Consider the following 16,829-nt stretch of genomic DNA (forward strand, 5'->3'; position numbering starts at 1 on the left):
CTCTGTGTCCCAACTAAAATGAATTTCTCGTAATTCTCCTTTGTTCACTTCCTTAAGAGACGCCCAAAATAAGAGCTTACAGCTAAGATAGCCCCAATGCTATCCCGCAATTAAGCCAGGGGTTCTCTCCAGTACCCCACAGAAGCCTACCTTAGTCAATGCCCTCAGCCCCCACATGAATGGGGAGAAAAACCCTATGTAGAAAGTCCAGTGAAATAATAAAGGTAATGGCAGAAGTGAGTTCCATGAAGTCTCATAGGTTACAGCCACAACTATACACCCCATCCAAACTCAGTTGGCCCTGTAGAGGTAGTTCAGTGGGGCTGTAATTGCTGTACTGGTAGATTTAAATGTGGTTGAAGGGAAAAAGGATTTATTTCATAGAAATGGATGTTAGGAATTTTTCTGGAATGCTCTTAACGGGAAGAGAAACTCCTATCCCATTTCTTAAGATTCTCCTCTAACATATCTTGCTTTTGTTCCACCATGTTTATGGAACACAGAATTCACTAAGGACACTAGTAGTACCATCATTTTTCTTGTAAAGCTTACCGCTAATCAAGGTGTGCTACCCCAACAACTATCCCAGTGATGACTTAATCAATTGTAACAAGTACAACCATGGAAATAACAAGTAAGTTTGGTTTTCTTTGAAATCTTAGCAAGAATTATACTTTTGCAAGAGTGTCATCATAGGTGTCAAGAAGACACAGCATGTGCCTGGAGCAAGAGCAAATATATAAGTGCAATTAATTGTTCCCAAACTAGCAAAGGTCTGAACTCAATGTAATTATTTTAGCACCATTATTTTTTTTTTTTAGTAAATACTCTTAGTAAATACTCTACATCCTAGAGCTCCAAAGGCCACAATGATTGAGATTCTTAAATTAAGCCAGATCTATTGGAAACAATCCCTGTTGTTTCTAATAAGGAGACAAAGGTGTTCCAATCCCCTGATGCTCCTGCCCAGTAGCAGCCCCTACCTCCTTGTTTGTCCTGTCGGCTTGCACCAAAGTTCCATTCAGGCAAGGTTCCACGTAGTGAAGCTCCTCGTTATACTGCAAAGGAAAGAAACAGCCAAGAGAAAACATTTAATTAAGGAATCAAAGGACCCAGTTAATAATTGAAGGACACACCATCACCAAAAAAGAGCAGCACAATTTATTCACATAAAATGACTTTCCCATGGGCACCCCTATAAACAATTGTAAGTTACAGGCTCAAAACAAACATCTTTCTTTGCTTATTTGAGGAAGAAACTTCTAGAGCCCAGGCTAGAGTATGGGAGGTTCAGGATGTACACTGTTAAACTGACCATCTTCCTAGAGTGGCCCCAGACCCTGGAAGTTCCCTGGGCATGGCTGACAGGTGGGATTTAAAGACCACTCCAAAGCTGGCTAATACAGCTCTAACTCCTGTCTTTGGCTTCATGGAACAAAAGGACACATGCATGGGTCACACATAAGTGGGGACAGAATAGAGGAAAGGAGAGGCCGTGAAGTTCTCCCGTTGCTCTAGAAGGGTATGAAAGCATTGGTCATGGCATTGCTTTTGAACAGTGGCGCCCCCTACCCTATCTCACCAACCTGCCTTCCCAGACTTTTTGACTCTGGACTCCTTAGAATATGAGTCCCTTTATTTCTGTCCAAACATTACAACTAGGAGGCAGAAATTGAAGTGTTCTTATCTTAATTTCTTTAATCAAGCTTCATTCTCTGCACTGTAGCTAAGCTGGTCCTTCTGATAGATGGATCTGCTCATGTCACCTCTTGTCAAACCCATTCATAGCTTCCCCTTACCCTGCAGATGAACTGTCCTAGGGTCTTGAAGACTATTATAGTATCTTTATTCCTTAGCTCTTCCCCAAAACATATTCTAATTCCCTTCCTATCCTATGACATGTCCTATCCTTTCCTTCTGACCTTCCAGCACAGGGCCCTCCGCTTGGAGCCCTGTCTCTGACATCATCCCTTTCTGGCTAACTCCTGGTAATTCTCTGGGTCAGCTTATTCTCACCTCCTCTGGTCAGACACTGGGTCAGGCCCTTCTCCTATATACTCCCTATAAGTTCAAGTTTCCTGTTGCCTGCATCCCCTACCAAAAGATGGTACCACATCCTGAGGGTCCACACCTGGTCCCTTGGTGTGTTCCCTGTGGCACAGAGAGGGCTAGTTCCACAGGAGGAGCCCACAAACCATTTGTTCAATGACAAGATCACAGCATTTCTACTTTATGGGCTAACAAAGCCTAGAGGGCCTGAAGGAAGAGGCCAAACCATCTCTCATAGGCCCAGCTCTTGAACTAAGTCTGGCTTAGGAACTTGGCTTTTCGGACTATGGTCAGCAAGGATCACGGTGGGGCTGTAAATAGGAGTTAGTAAAATAAAGGGTGAGCTTGGGTGACATGACAGACAAATTTGATTGCAACAGCCGCTGGGATGCATTGGCTTCACGTACGGAGGATTCCTAAGCCAATAGGAGCAGGGACGGCATAGGGAATAAGAAAAGGGTAGAGTCCAGATTTAAGTCCAGGTACAAGTCCAGGCAGTCTGACCTATAGGATCTCAAAGCCCAACATTTCCCCTTTATCCCTCAGGTCTCTGTATTTCCCCATCCATTTTATTTTTACACCCTTTCTAATTTTTGTTTCTGGTTATGTGAAAACACTTGAAAATTTTCATCTAAGTCTTAGGGCTTAAGTATCCTCTTATGAAGCATAGAGGAAAAACATGTATTTATGCAGCTGAGTATGGTAGCACACATCTTTAATCCTAGCCACTTGTGAGGCAGAAGCAGGAAGATTCCAAGTTCGAGTCAAGTCTGGGCAACTTAGTGAGACCCTGTCTCAAAAAATAAAAAGACTGTAGCCAGGTGCCATGGTGCACACCTGTAATCCCAGTAGCTTGGGAGGCCGAGACAGGAGGATTGTGAGTTCAAAGCTTGCCTCAGCAACTTAGCGAGTCCCTGTCTCTAAATAAAATATAAAAAAGGTCTGGGGATATGGCTTAGTTGTTGAGTGCGCCAGGGTTCTGAAGCCAGAATTAGATAGGGAGTCAGTATACATAGGTAAATCCAGTAAGGTTGGATCAAGGAGGCCAATTTGAGGAAGTTGGAGACTGCCCCCTGAGGGATTGAAATTCCTTCAGAGCCCTTCCTCCACCCTTAACAAGATAACCTGCCCCTGCTCCAACCTGTTGCTAAGGTAACCTGCCCAGGAATTGTCCCTCTCTACAGGAAGTTTTAAAAGTTGTTAATTAATGAGTCTTGGGCTGCTGCATCCAGCTTTTACCCCTGACCATCTGCTTCTCACCTTTTGGCCATCCCACCTAAACATCTCCTGATCTAGTCATTTATGCAGAAACGAGAGAGATGAGGGGGAAGAGAGGAGGAGAACAAAGAAAATCTAGGACTTATAAAAGAGACAGAAGACTTTCACTTCTTAGGATACCAGGAAACAAGCTATGGCCCTCTTCTCTCTCCTGGGAAATGTTACCTCTTTTCAAATAAACTGCTAAACTGCTTTACATGCTTCCCTCGTCATGCTTCTCTAATGTTATACTTCAACATGTGAGGGAGCAGAACTTGTCACCAGTAAACTGTGGTATCAGTTTCATCCCCAATATTAAAAAAGAAAATACTGGGGCTATAGGTCAGTGTTAAAAATATCTTGGGTTCAATCCTAAGCCCCCCCCCCATAAAATTTATTTATGTAATTCTGAAGTTTGCCATTGAGAAGTGAGAGTTGTCCGATAAATGGAATGTCATTGCAGGTTCCCAGAAGCATTTGTGCAGATCAACATGAAGGAGAACTTCTCCACAGTTCTTATCCACATTAGACATGCACTGGGAGTTATGAAGAACCAACCATTCCCCTGTCCTCCATCTCTTTTGCTGACTGATTTGGTTCAGGGTAATGGTACGCCCTTTCCTAAAGACCTGAAGCATCAACTGATTCAGCCAATTGACTGACTGTCGGTCAAGCTTCCTGGACTTGGACCTGGACATCACCAGCTATCTATCCAATGTTGGCTACTCGTTTTCACAGCCAGTCTGCAGCAGGGGTGGTCAGGTGACAGGATCCCAGCCAGTGAGAAATTTTCTGGGTGCTTTCAATCAAATTTTATCCTACTGTTAAAGCAAAACTCTTTTATATATTCCTGCCCCTTCTTTCCTCCTTGACACACTATTGTGAAATTGCAGCAGCCATTTAGCAAAATGAGGTGGCAAGAATGAAAATTAAAGCCCAGGGAGGAAGCCAGAAGGAGGAGCCAGCAGGAGTCCTTGATGACACCACCAAACCACTGTACCAAGACTGAAATTGCTTCCTCCAGGCTCCTTACACGAGATTATTAGATGCTCGCATGCTGAAGCAAACTCTGTCCAGCTGCTCTGTACCTTAGTGCCATAATTTTCTTAATGGAGGTTTCCTCCTTGATTCTCCCTCCTCTTATTCTTCCATTTTTTTCCAGATAGATTTAAAAACCTCATCCTATTCTATCTAGTACACACTCTCAAATTTGACCTGTGCAGTCGTACACTCTGAGTTGGGGGCTTAGGATACCTGGGTCCAAGTCCTTCCCCAGCCATGTGGCCTTGGGGGAGTCACTAAACCTCTCTGATCCCTGAGAAGGTGTCAAATCATTTTCTGTTTAGCCCCTTGGGGCCCCTGCAGGGATCCATGGAGACATCAGATCTGAAAGGACTTTGCTAATTCAGATGTCTGTATATATGGGGGATCACAGAAGGGGGTTAGAAGCAAAGAGGACTCAGAGGTTCTTGCCCTCATCAGGGAAGTACATGTGAGGTAATCAAAACCAGGCTTGCTGTCACTGAGCACACCATGGCCACAGGAGAGGAATCTGCTCTTCTGAACCCCAGCCAGCTTGTTAGTGGCACCATCGAAGCTTGCAGTTTCACTAATTTCCCTGGACTGCATGGGGAGAAAGCGATGCCGAGCAATCTGGTCTGTTTCAGCAAAGGGAGCAGGGCTCCGCCATGGGTAGAAGGGAGCCCCGAGCACCAGGCAGCTGCATCTCAGAGGCTGGCTGAGCATGCACATCACGCTGCCCCTCCCTAAGGGACACCAAGAATGCCCTGCAGGTGAAGCTGCTTCCAGATCCCTAGCCACTCACCATTTGGAAACCTTTGAGCTTGTCCATTTTGATGAATGCTTCCCCAAATTTCTATTTGGTGAAATACTGATACAATAGCTATCTCAGTATACAACTAAAGAGGGCTCACCTGTAGCCCGAAGACACATAGGCCTTATAAACACAGCTCTTTCATTCCTACTTAAGTAATCTGATATTAGTAGTCTCAGGAAGAAGAAGCCTCAGTGGACATCCCCACTGGCTAGATGCACTTTCTTCCTGTGATTTTCTTCTACTTCCCTCCCACTGAACCTAAAGAAGCACTCAACCTTCTCCTCCCACCCCCACCAAAGTAGTTAGTCCTTCCTGCATATTTCTGGGAAATAGGGAAAATCTTTTGGCAGGCAGGACAGGAGAGGGCCCAGACAGCCCTGGAGAAGGTCCAGCCCAACGCGCCAGCCTCGTGCTGAAGGTATAAACAAAGAGCTTCCACCACTTACAGAGCTTGGGAACTGCCACCTGACACACAAGGCCTGGGCCGGGGGTCAGCTTTCTTCCCCCAAGCCAGGCAGGATTTCCTCTTCTGAATCACACAAGGGTAGCACAGTTGAGCTAAAGCAACTGAGGCAGACAGGCCCAGTTCCAGCCCTGGTGTTGCCTGCCACCCACTGGCTGGGTGACCAGGGTCAAAGCATCTCAGCTCTTTGCACGTCAATGTTTTTGTGCTGGGGAAACATGGATTCTCATCGTTCCTGCGTCAAGTGAGGATGAAATGAGATCATTTGATAGTCAGCATAGGACCCACCTGTAAGGAAGAGAAAGAAGGCCACAAACTGTGCACACAGGGTGTACAGAAAAGAGACAAGATGGATATGTGAGCTGTGTGTAAAGAGAGAAAGGCTGATAGATGACACCCTCCAATGCTAAGGAAGAAGCAGGAGGGGTGGATAGTGGTAAAGTGACCCACTTTGGGGAACATGCCTCCTCTTGAAGAAGAGACAAGGCGCTGCTTTATTTGGCACAAGTGACAGCCTAAATGCCTGAGGCAGGAACTCAGGGTGCCTGGGGCAGAGGGTCCTTCCCAGGGATCAGGTCTCTAGCAGAGGGTTTGCTTCCAAACTCCCCCCTCCCAGGAAGGAATCTGCCAGGGAATCCTTCACGCCTTTATCTATTCACTGAATATTAACGAATCACCTACTATGTACCAGGGAAGTAAAACACTGGCTAACTTGGCTCATGATCCTCATCATGGAGTGATTATAAACCAATGTTTTCTAACTTTCATTAACAGATCAATATGCTCATTGCATCTGAAGGTAATGTCTGCTTTTCCTTTTCATGATTTAAAAAAAGGGGCTTATAAAACCAGGCTTGATACAAACCCATGATGTTCCTGGGTTTTAGATTACATCCCACGATCCTCTTCTTTAGGGAACTATCACTCTCCTCCCATCAACTATCAAACTCTATGATCACAAGGGACCCATCTCCAGATTCCTTTTCCCCCCTCCTGCCCATGTCTTCAAACAGTCCCTGCATCTCCTCTTTTATGAACACAGCAAAATCCTCAGTGAGGAGGTTAAGGATGATTTAAAAGGACAATGGCAAGTTTTAACTTTCATTCAATGAATAGCCAGAACATTCTGGAGAAGGATCTGAAAACCCAGTCATGAGCTGGACCCTCTCACCAATGTTCCTCAGTAGTGCAGGATCGTATCATCCCAGCTCATGCACACTGGAGCCCAAAGACAGGACAGTGAAGGACAGGGGACGTTGGATTCTGGATGCTATTGAGGAATCTGAACCCTGCATAACGTTACATGCTGGACTTGATGGGTGAAAACAATTCAGCTTTCAGGCTGAACAGAAAATCATCAGTCCCCTAGAAAGACCCAGCTAGGAAGGGAGAGACCACTGGGAGGGTCTTAACATATCACCCTGCAGCTGACGCCTCCACGTGCCTCCATGGACTCCAGATGGTGCCCCAGTTCCTCCTTGTGGTGGACCAGACTTGTCTGATAACCTGACTCTCAGTCCAGTCTCACTTTTTTTTTACCATTACCCCTGGGATCCCCTACCCCATCCACATTCAACTCCATCCCAATATGCTCCAGACACAAGGCACTTCTTCAAAAGGAAGTAGGGATGGGGGTTCCTACAACCTGCAAATGGCCTCTGGCTCCTCAGTCCCTGACACTTTCTGCTTCCCTTCCTGACCTAGGTCATCAAACAGGCCTAATACCTACTTAGCTTGAAGTGTCCACTTGGTCAACACTTCTTCCAAAAACCCATTGTTGAGTTCCCAGCTGGTTGCATGTTCTGCCTCTCTGTCCCCTTCCATCCTCTCTCAGAGACTGCACTGGCCACACTGCATCTCCAGGAGCACCTGCTTCCTGGCCTGGCTGCAACAGCACCTGATACCCCCACCCACCCACAAAACCCCCAAGGGCCATGAGAGTCAACCCAGCTTCACCATTTACAAGGGCAGCCCCACAATACTTCACACCGATTACTCAACAGTATTTGTTGAATGAATCAATTAGACTAAAGAAATAAAAGGGCCACTCAGGAGGCCAAGGCAGGAGGATCACAAGTTCAAAGCCAGCCTCACCAAAAGTGAGGCACTAAGCAATTCTGTGAGACCCTGTCTCTAAATAAAATACAAAATAGGGCTGGAGATGCAGCTCAGTGGTCAAGTGCCCCTGAGTTCAATCCCTGATACACCCCCCCCAAAAAAAGGAAAAGAAAAAAGAAATGAAAGGGGACAATTGTAGAGAAGATAACTAATGGGAAAGACTAGGAACAAAGCCAGGAAAAAAATAAAAGTTGGCACAAAGACAAAAAAATAGGATGAGCCTCTCTGCCTGTTTCAAAAAAACAGATAAACAAACAAGAAAGTAGGTAGGTTATAGAGAATCCAAAGTTCCACAAAAACCCCATGTTCTTAAAATGCTGGCATGCTTGTGTAATGTAAGAAACGGATGCAAAATTGCTAGGACTCCATTAAATATTTTTATGGTTTTACTGGTGCACTTTTGATTAAATAACCTTTAGAAGGAAAATGTGTAGGGATTATGTAATGAAGCAGATGAGCCCACACCATGCTCACCACCACAAGGCATGCTGGGGATCTTTTTGCATTACAAAAGCTTCTTATGTAATTTGAAACATGACTGGACGTAATTAGTAGAACAAATGAGCACTGAAAGAAAATACCATCCGCATACTTTCAATACGGAATCGATTACTTTAAAAGGCAAATCCGCAGCAGGCGAAGCACTGGAGAAACAGTTCTAAAGAAAATTCTGCAAATTAAAACCAGGGCACCAGAAAGTTCCGGGATGAACTAACAAATCATGCTCTTCTCTCTTCCACTCTGCACAGGCGCGGGCTGCAGGAGGCATTTCAATTGATTTCATGATATCAGCCCAGTTAATACTGTGTTCATTTAATGCACGGCTTAGGCTTCTATGAAATCATTTTCCAAGTGTCAGTATCAGAATTAGCACCCTCATTTTTATGATAATATTGTTCATTTAATGCATGGCTTGGAGTTAGACTTCAAAGTGAATCAGAAAAATATGCCTTTTCTCTTGTCAGAGACATCTCTTTTCATGCACCAGTGGTTTGACCTGAAATTTTAACTTCGGACAAAATCGCTCTCATATTTCACCTATTCTTTTGCAAGTTCAATATGCAGTCAGCTCAATAGCTTTAGATGGATTTTTGTAATACCCTGCCCATCAAAACTAAAACAATTTTTAATTTTATCCTTTTTATGTTTATTCTCTGGAAAGATCTGGATCAGAAGATTTTCGGCGTAATATATAAGAGGGGCTTCACAATGAACTTAACAAAATGCAAAACTGAAAGTCTTTTCCTGCTATTTAAATCTCCCTCTGGCCTCCTGCATTATGACAGTGAATATCAAATGACAATGACAAATTTGATTTGTACAAACAAAAATCTACAGTGCACGGGGGCTTCTGACACTGAAACTTGATTGCCGTCTTTACTTTTATCCTAAAACACTGAAATGTCTCCTCAAACATCTACCAGCAAGCAAGGGAAGATTGACGGGATAATGAAAAGCGAAGTGATGATGTCCCCTCCTGTAAATGGAACCCAGCCCACAAGAACAATGCACTCAAAGAGATTTGCAGGGCATTTGGGATGAAACTGAAAATGTTCCATCCTCGAGCGCCTGCAAGAACCTGCAGTGGGGTCAAGCTTTGGACAGGAAGTGGGTGACCACGTTAAGCAGATGGAAGTCATGATCCTCCTGCCTCAGCCTCCCCAGCTGCTGAGATTACATACCATTCTATGAGAGTGGTTATGCATGGTAGAAACAGGAGGAAGTAGGGGAGGAAAATAATAGAAGGAAAAAGGGGTGAGAGGCACTGAGGGTTGGGGGAGATAATAGGAGGGAATATAAATGAAAACTTGCTAAGTAGGAATCTACTCCTCTTTAGGACCCTCTAACTGCTGGTAAGTGTGTAGGCATTACACCCTGCTATTGGACATTCTGGTAAACTTCGGGGCATACCCTTTGATGCTGCAATGTCACTTCTAGAGTTTATTCCATAGAAGAACCCTCAAAAATATATGCATTCCAGGGGGCCGGGGGTGGTGGTGCAGGTTTATAATCCCAGTTACTCAGGAGGCTGAGGCAGGAGGATCAGAAGTTCAAAGCCAGCCTCAGCAACTTAATGAAGTGTTAAACAACTCAGTGAGGCCCTATATCTAAATAAAATATCAAACAGGGCTGTGAATGTGGCCCAGTGATGGAGTGCTCCTGAGTTCAATCCCTGGAACCAAAAAGGAAAAAAAAAGTGTGTGTGTATACACACACACACACACACACACACACACACACTCCAGTGCATTCAAATAATGAAAAATCTGTGTACTGCAGCTCCCTTGCTTAGAAAATAGATCTATTACAGCACAATGTTCAGCAAAGGCAGGCTGGTTAGACATACGATGCCCTGTATATGTGATGGAATGCCTTGCTATTCAGACACATTTAATTGCTGTAAGAGTATAGAGGCAATTTGCAGCATATTCTCTAAAGTATAAATCAATTTTTGAAGAAAAATGTGGGTTTATATAGAGAGAAAAATTGGGAAGAAGCTGTGCCAAATGGAAGGGAATTAAAAACATTTCTGACTTGTTTAAAATCTTTTACATATGGCGGGGTGCAATGGAGCCTGTAGTCCCAGCGGCTGGGGAGGCTGAGGCAGGAGGATCATGACTTCAAAGCCAGCCTTAGCAATTTAGCGAGGCCCTAAGTAATTTAGTGAGGCCCTGTCCCTAAATAAAATAAAATTAAAAAAAAAAAAAGGACCAGGGATGTGGCTCAGCGGTTAAGTGTCCCTTTTTTATGTATGTTACCTACATCAAAAAGCCAACAATGTGAAAAGTTACTATGAATTAATGGTTCCTTTATGACCTTGGCCTTCTAATCTAAATTCACTAAGATTATCTGGCCCCTTTTCCTTTCACATTAGAGGACAATATTTATGATTTTACTATTGAGGCTTCAAATAAAAGAGTTCAGAGTGTCTTTTGGTTGTCACAATAATTATGCGAATAGTCTTAAATTGACTACTTATGTTGAAAACCAACAGATGCACTGTGAAGGTTAATGGGACCTCCAAAGAGTTTCTTTCTTTAAAGATCAATTTGGGGTAGAGTAAAAAAATAAAATAAAAAATTTCTTAAGTGTTAACGAATGACTGGCATGTCTACTTTTAATTATCTTAATCACCCTCTCTTCATTATTGAGTTGACACTGTTTGTATATCTTAATGAACTTACATAGATTATTTCAATCGATTGGTTTTGTTAACGGAACAATAAATCTTGACTGATAAAGGGCGCCCAATGTAATTAGTTAGCTCTTCTTATTACATGAATTTCTGATATTTCTGTAATGAGTAATTAAAGATTAATAAGAAAGATAGTTTCAAATTAGCTGCTTCTTATCAGTAAGTGCTTCAGGATGTGTGGGAATCAGACCACATTTGCATATTCGCCAGGCTGGCAAATAAAGTCACTTTTCCTGATTAGAAAACCCAATATTCTCACTACCTGAAAATCTTCTTCGCAGAAACTATTTCCTGGGACATATCCCTTCCTAGTAAGATGCCCACAAGGACCAGCCACATCCTTTTACTTCTGCACATGAGGCAGTACCCCATAAAGCTATGGCTTAACTATGCTACTTTTTCTGGCTATGTGACCTCAAGAATTCATCTCTGCTTCTTCATGCCTCTGTGTCCATGCCATGCAGACATAGTTGGGTGAAGAGTCAATTTAAAAAACTACAGAGGACCCTTGGCAACAGGCTTTGCACAGTGGACACTCTGTTATTTATTCTACAAATTTGGAAACTCCTAAAAACTGTTTACCAGGCACCTCCTACATGCTAGAAGTACATCCACTAGTGAACAAGACTAACCTCTACACCCAAGGAATACAGTATTCTCCCGAGGGTTTTTTAAAATCTGAAGCTGAACCAGTGGCAGTTCGTACTCCTGTAGGTAGCCTCAGAGGCTCAGGAGCTGAGGCAGGAGGATCACAAGTTCAAAGCCAGCCTCAGCAACTTAGGGAGACCCTATCTCCAAATGAACCATTAAAAGGTCTGGGGATGTGGTTCAGTGGTTGAGCACCCCTAGGTTCAATCCCCAGTACCTAAAAAAATAAAATAAACCTGAAGCTGTATATCCTGCTGCCCTATGTTTGTGCCCTTTTGTTCTGGGAGTCTTATTAGAAGAAAAATGTAGGCAACCCCTCTACAACTTTAATGTCACTTCAATACCTGAGCCCTCTACCTAGAGAATACAGATGGGTGTCATGTCCATGCTGGAAGCTGTCCTGACATTGGTTCTATGACGACACACTCTGCTCAAGGATCTACCATACAGACTATGGGAGCAATGTTCCCAGAACATCCCATCCATCCTATCCTACGGTTGGTAGAGAGTCCTGTGCTCCAGTCTGATACAGGCTTACTGGCTAAGGCAATCCCGACAGCACCCTGCCCCCGGCAATGTGAGTACACTCACTTCATAGGGGAGGAGCACATACTCAGACTAAAGCTGTCTGCCCAGAAACACACAGTTGTATACAGCAGATCTGCATTCCAAACTCAGCTTTGACTCCAAAGCAAAGCTCTGTCCCCCTCACCATGATGCCTCCATTACCTTCTGCCGCCACTCCATGTCCCAAACAGGCCATGACAAAGCACAAGTACCAGCCACACATGAACACCCAGTTAGGTTCAGAAGGAAAAGAATAAAGCTCACTGGATAGAGAGAGGGAGGGACATAAGGGACATGACAAGAATGGCACCAAATAATGGGCGAGAAGAAGAAAACAGAGCTGTGAATGTCAATCTAGGTAAGAGCTCCTTCCCAGGCTGATGTTACTGCCTGGCCTTGGTTTGCTTCCTGGATCTTTGATTTCCCAGCCCTGGGACCACAGACAAGGTACCAGCCCAAATCCATCTCAGCATCTCGATTTGAGAATGTGCCAAACGCAGCCCCTCCCTCCCAGCATTGGGGAGGGGAGCGAAGACAATGCAACTATAAGAGGAAGGCACAAGCAGGCACTTCATAAATGCCACCTTTGTTTCACAAGCTGAGATAAAGTGCTGAGAGCTGGAAACCGCTCTCCACATTCTAGTCAATTCTTCCTGGATTTTATACTCATTGTCATCAGGCTAATCCGGCTTAAAGCTCATTTCCATGAAAGAAATTCTAGCAGTGCAAGAAAGATCTTGCTAGGTCCCTTCCCCAAGGTTCTGGAAAGGCTGGCTTCTCAGGAGCACCGGATCTGAGCTGAATACTGGGCTGGAGCAGGGGATATGCTCAACTTCATTCCCTGACTCTGAAAACCACTCTGTCCATGATTCAGCCAGTGCACAGGGGACTAACTAGCCCTCATTTTCTAACCTCTGAGGCATTGTATATACAACAAGGATAATGAGGTCACTTTCTTGCTGCTAAAAGAGCAGGTGAGGGCTGGGGATATAGCTCAGTTGGTACAGTGCTTGCCTCGCATGCACAAGGTCCTGGGTTCAATGCCCAGCAACACACACACACACACACACACACACACACACACAAACACACACACACACACACACACACACACACACACAAGCAGGTGAACCCCAACTGCAAAGAAAATATAAAACAGCTGGGTGCAGTGGTACATGCCTAAAATCCCAGGGACATGGGAGGCTGAGGCAGGAGGATCACTGGTTCAAAGCCAGCCTCAGCAACTTAGCGAGGCCCTAAGCAACTTAGTGAGACCCATCCCTAAATAAAATATACAAAAGGTCTGGGATGTGGCTCAGTTGTTAAGTGCCCCTGGATTCAATCCACATACCAAAAAAACAAACAAACAAAAACAACAACAACTCACAGCAATGATGTTGAAGAAGTCATCATCCCCCAGGGTATCCAAGATGGATGAAACTGTTTGCTTCGCAATTGTGAGACGGAGTCCTTTCATGCTGCCACTGACATCAACCAAGATGACCACGTCCTTTGGAGAAGTTGCCGCCTGGATGTACCTAGGGCAGGGAACAATTAAGGACCAATAAATCCTGACTTCTCTTCAAGTGTTCCTCTAAAACAATAAGAAATTGACCATTGCCTACCATTTTCGGTTCCTGCAGTCAAAGGCAATGACGCCATTCTCATCTGGTTCCCATTTAATCCCTAGAAGAAAAACGGGGTCATCAGAAACTTCAGATTTATTCTTTGTATTTAGAGGCTGCTCTGGCTTTACTGTGTGAATGGACAGGGTGAAAAAAATCACAGGCAAAGACCAACACTAGGCTTCATCCTATGCCACACAATCAACTTTGGGAGGGCCCCCGCCCTTTGCCTGAGACCTTATAGAGACACAATCCAAGTTCGGTTGCTACAGAAACCTGCTAGAGAGTGGAGACATCTTTCCTGCCATGCTGTCCATCAAGAGAGGATGTGACTCCAGATGTGACCTTGATAATAGTAGTCAAGGTCATTTCTCACTGTCTAGCAAGTTGTTGGAGCTGGTGGCATCATTCATAGATTTCTAGGCAAGTCTGGTCCCCATCCCTGGACACAGGTGAGGTAATGTCTATAGCATGGGGGTAGAAATCATATGATACAATGTTTCCATCTTAGAATATACACAGGTCTGTTCCCCTCCTTATTCCTGTTTTCAAAATCAAGAATGTTGGCCTGACTTTCCACACTGAAATGAAATAAAATGGCTCTAATTATGCCACATCATGGAGTTTGAATTTCAGGTCCTGAAGCCTAAGGAATTTTCTCCATGAGTAAAACCAGATCCAACATCCTTAGTCTTGTGGTTTGCAACTAGCTCAGCATGTATCCAAGGGTGACAGCATTCTTTATTTGCAACTTATGTTTTTTTCAAAATAGAAGTTCATTTAAAAAGAAGGCATTTGCTTTAGCGAACACTCTGCCGGACAGTGGGCACACAGAAGTGACAGAGAAAGATGGACCTGGCTCCTGCCTGCCTTCGGGGGGCCTCACATCTAGCAGGAAACAGACACAAGCACTGGAGGGGTCATGAACAAGAAGTGCTGGATGCTATGTTAGTGTTTAAAAGGTGAGTCTAATTCCTGATGGGAGGAGGCATCCTGGAGCCATGATAGAATGATGGTGAGCTACTTTGCTGCCACAATAACAGATGGACTGAGTTGTGTGCACCTCTTGTTTTTTGTTTGCTTGTTTTTGTTTTTGTTTTGGTACCAGAAAATGAACCCAGGGATGCTTAACCACTGAACCACACCCCCAGCCCTTTTTAAAAATAGCTAGAGACAGGATCTCAATAAGTTTGTAGGGCCTTGCTAAGTTGCTGAGGCTGGCTTTGAACTTGGGATCATCCTGCTTCAGCTTCCCAAGCCACTAGGAATATAGGCAAATGCCACTGCGCTTGTTGGGTGTACGCTTCTTGACAGAAAAGTATTTCTCACAGTTCTTGAGGTGAAATATCCCAAATCAGGTTGTCCATGGGGTTATGCCTCCATTAAAGGCTCTAAGGAAAACTCTTTCCTTGCCTCTTTCCTAGCTTCCTGTGGGATCCCAACAATTCTCAGTGCCCTTGACTTGAGATGGAGTCTGCCTCCATCTTTAAATGGCCATCTTCCCTCTGAGTTGAGGTCCTCTCCTCTTCTTTCAAAGACACCAATGATATTGGATTCAGGACCAACCTAATCAAATGTTGATCTTATCTTGGTTTAACTAATTTCCATTTCTAAGACTCCATTTCCAAGAACGGTCACCTTTGGAGGCTCCAGGTTGACCTGAATGTTGAGGGACACTATTCAACCACCACGTATAGGTAGGACTTCTTAAGCAAAAATGGTGGGTGAAAACGCCATAGAGAGGAACACCCCAGAAGGGAAGCATCAGGTGTGTATAGATCCTGAGGCTGAGAAGAATATGACATGTTCCAGGAACAGAGGGAATACTGGCATGGCTGTGCTTAGAGAAAGTCCATGCCAGAGGAGAGATGTGTAGCAGAAAGAGCACAAGACCCAGGCCTCTTGCCATCAGGATACGAGGTATGCATGAAGTGTAAGTGAAGACAGTACCTCCAGGCAGTTCCAGGCACAGCTACCCTCACTGTAACAAAATTAACATCATGCCATGACCTCAAATCAGGGCTGGCTGAGTCCCATTGGGTCACCCTACCCAAACCCGATGTTTGAGCTGAAATCTTCCAGTTTTCCTAATGTGTCCAGATAGGACAAGACCTGTTCCCCCCACTCCAATGCCATCATTCTCTTCCTGACATCAGCACTTCCATTAGTTGTGTTCCATGAGAAGTTCTGCATGAGTTCAGTGGATAAAAGCAAAACTGGTTTCCGCTTCATTGGGCAGTCAACTGAGGACCTTCCATCATCACTCAAGTGCATTCTGAATCTCCATGACAGAATGACATTGGTGGCAGCATCAACAAAGAACATTTCCACCATAACACAAATTTCTTTGAGACAGCATAAGAGTTATCATATGTCCATATGGACTTGTGGAAGCCTACATGTGAATCCCTGCCCTCCGTCAAATTCTAAGCCAATCCTTCAATTCAGATGCCAGAACTCTTTTGCCTCCTACCCCAGAAGCTGGGATTGGTACTCCTCTCAGTACTCCTCTAGTGCCTTTTATTTCTGCATCTTAGTATGAAACACACTGCACCGTGATGATCTATTCATCTCTCTTATCTCCCGATGGTGGCCAAAATGACCCCTTCTTTGAGGATCCACTCTAGACAAGGCCACAGTCATCCTGACGAAACTCTGTGGTTTTAGGTGGCTCAACCTATCCACTATCCAGTCCCATGGCTTCAGTGGTGGGCATGTCACCCATACCGTGCAAATCCTTGGACTTAAGTCCAAACTATTGGAACATGTGCTCTGTCTTCTCCTGGGACACTCTTTGAGAAATCCTTCAAGTCTACAGCCAGTGTTCCCTCCCCATCCCTAGTGAAATGCAGCAGTGCTCCAAAACAGCACTGAATTGCAAGTCCCATGAGCCAATACATGTTTTGCTTGCCGGAACTAACTGGCCCTGGGTTTCTTTCACTTGCAACCAGAATCCATGATAAGTGTATTTATCTTTATTTGGCTTACCAAGGACAGAGGCCTAGGAACTAGACCTGAGATTCATTTTGCTTAAAGACATGGGGACCTACCACCAATTCATACTATTAT

The 16,829-nt window shown here is 44.4% G+C and overlaps 1 protein-coding gene across 2 annotated transcripts in view; it reads right to left on the reverse strand.

Moving 5' to 3' along the window:
* Positions 1-16,829, reverse strand: part of CACNA2D3 (calcium voltage-gated channel auxiliary subunit alpha2delta 3) — an 890,062-nt gene that overhangs the window by 476,513 nt on the left and 396,720 nt on the right. For both annotated transcript variants that reach the window (XR_014021224.1, XM_081287674.1), the window contains exons 7-9: positions 13,761-13,821; positions 13,523-13,673; positions 984-1,058 (exon numbers count right to left, since the gene is read on the reverse strand). Coding sequence is in view for 1 of the 2 variants with exons in the window: in XM_081287674.1 (XP_081143800.1) it covers positions 984-1,058; positions 13,523-13,673; positions 13,761-13,821 (287 nt within the window). In the remaining variant the exon portion in view is untranslated. The remainder of the gene's footprint in view (positions 1-983; positions 1,059-13,522; positions 13,674-13,760; positions 13,822-16,829) is intronic.

This window comes from Spermophilus citellus, assembly GCF_964194105.1.
Source record: "Spermophilus citellus genome assembly, chromosome: 3".
Lineage (NCBI taxonomy): Eukaryota > Metazoa > Chordata > Mammalia > Rodentia > Sciuridae > Spermophilus > Spermophilus citellus.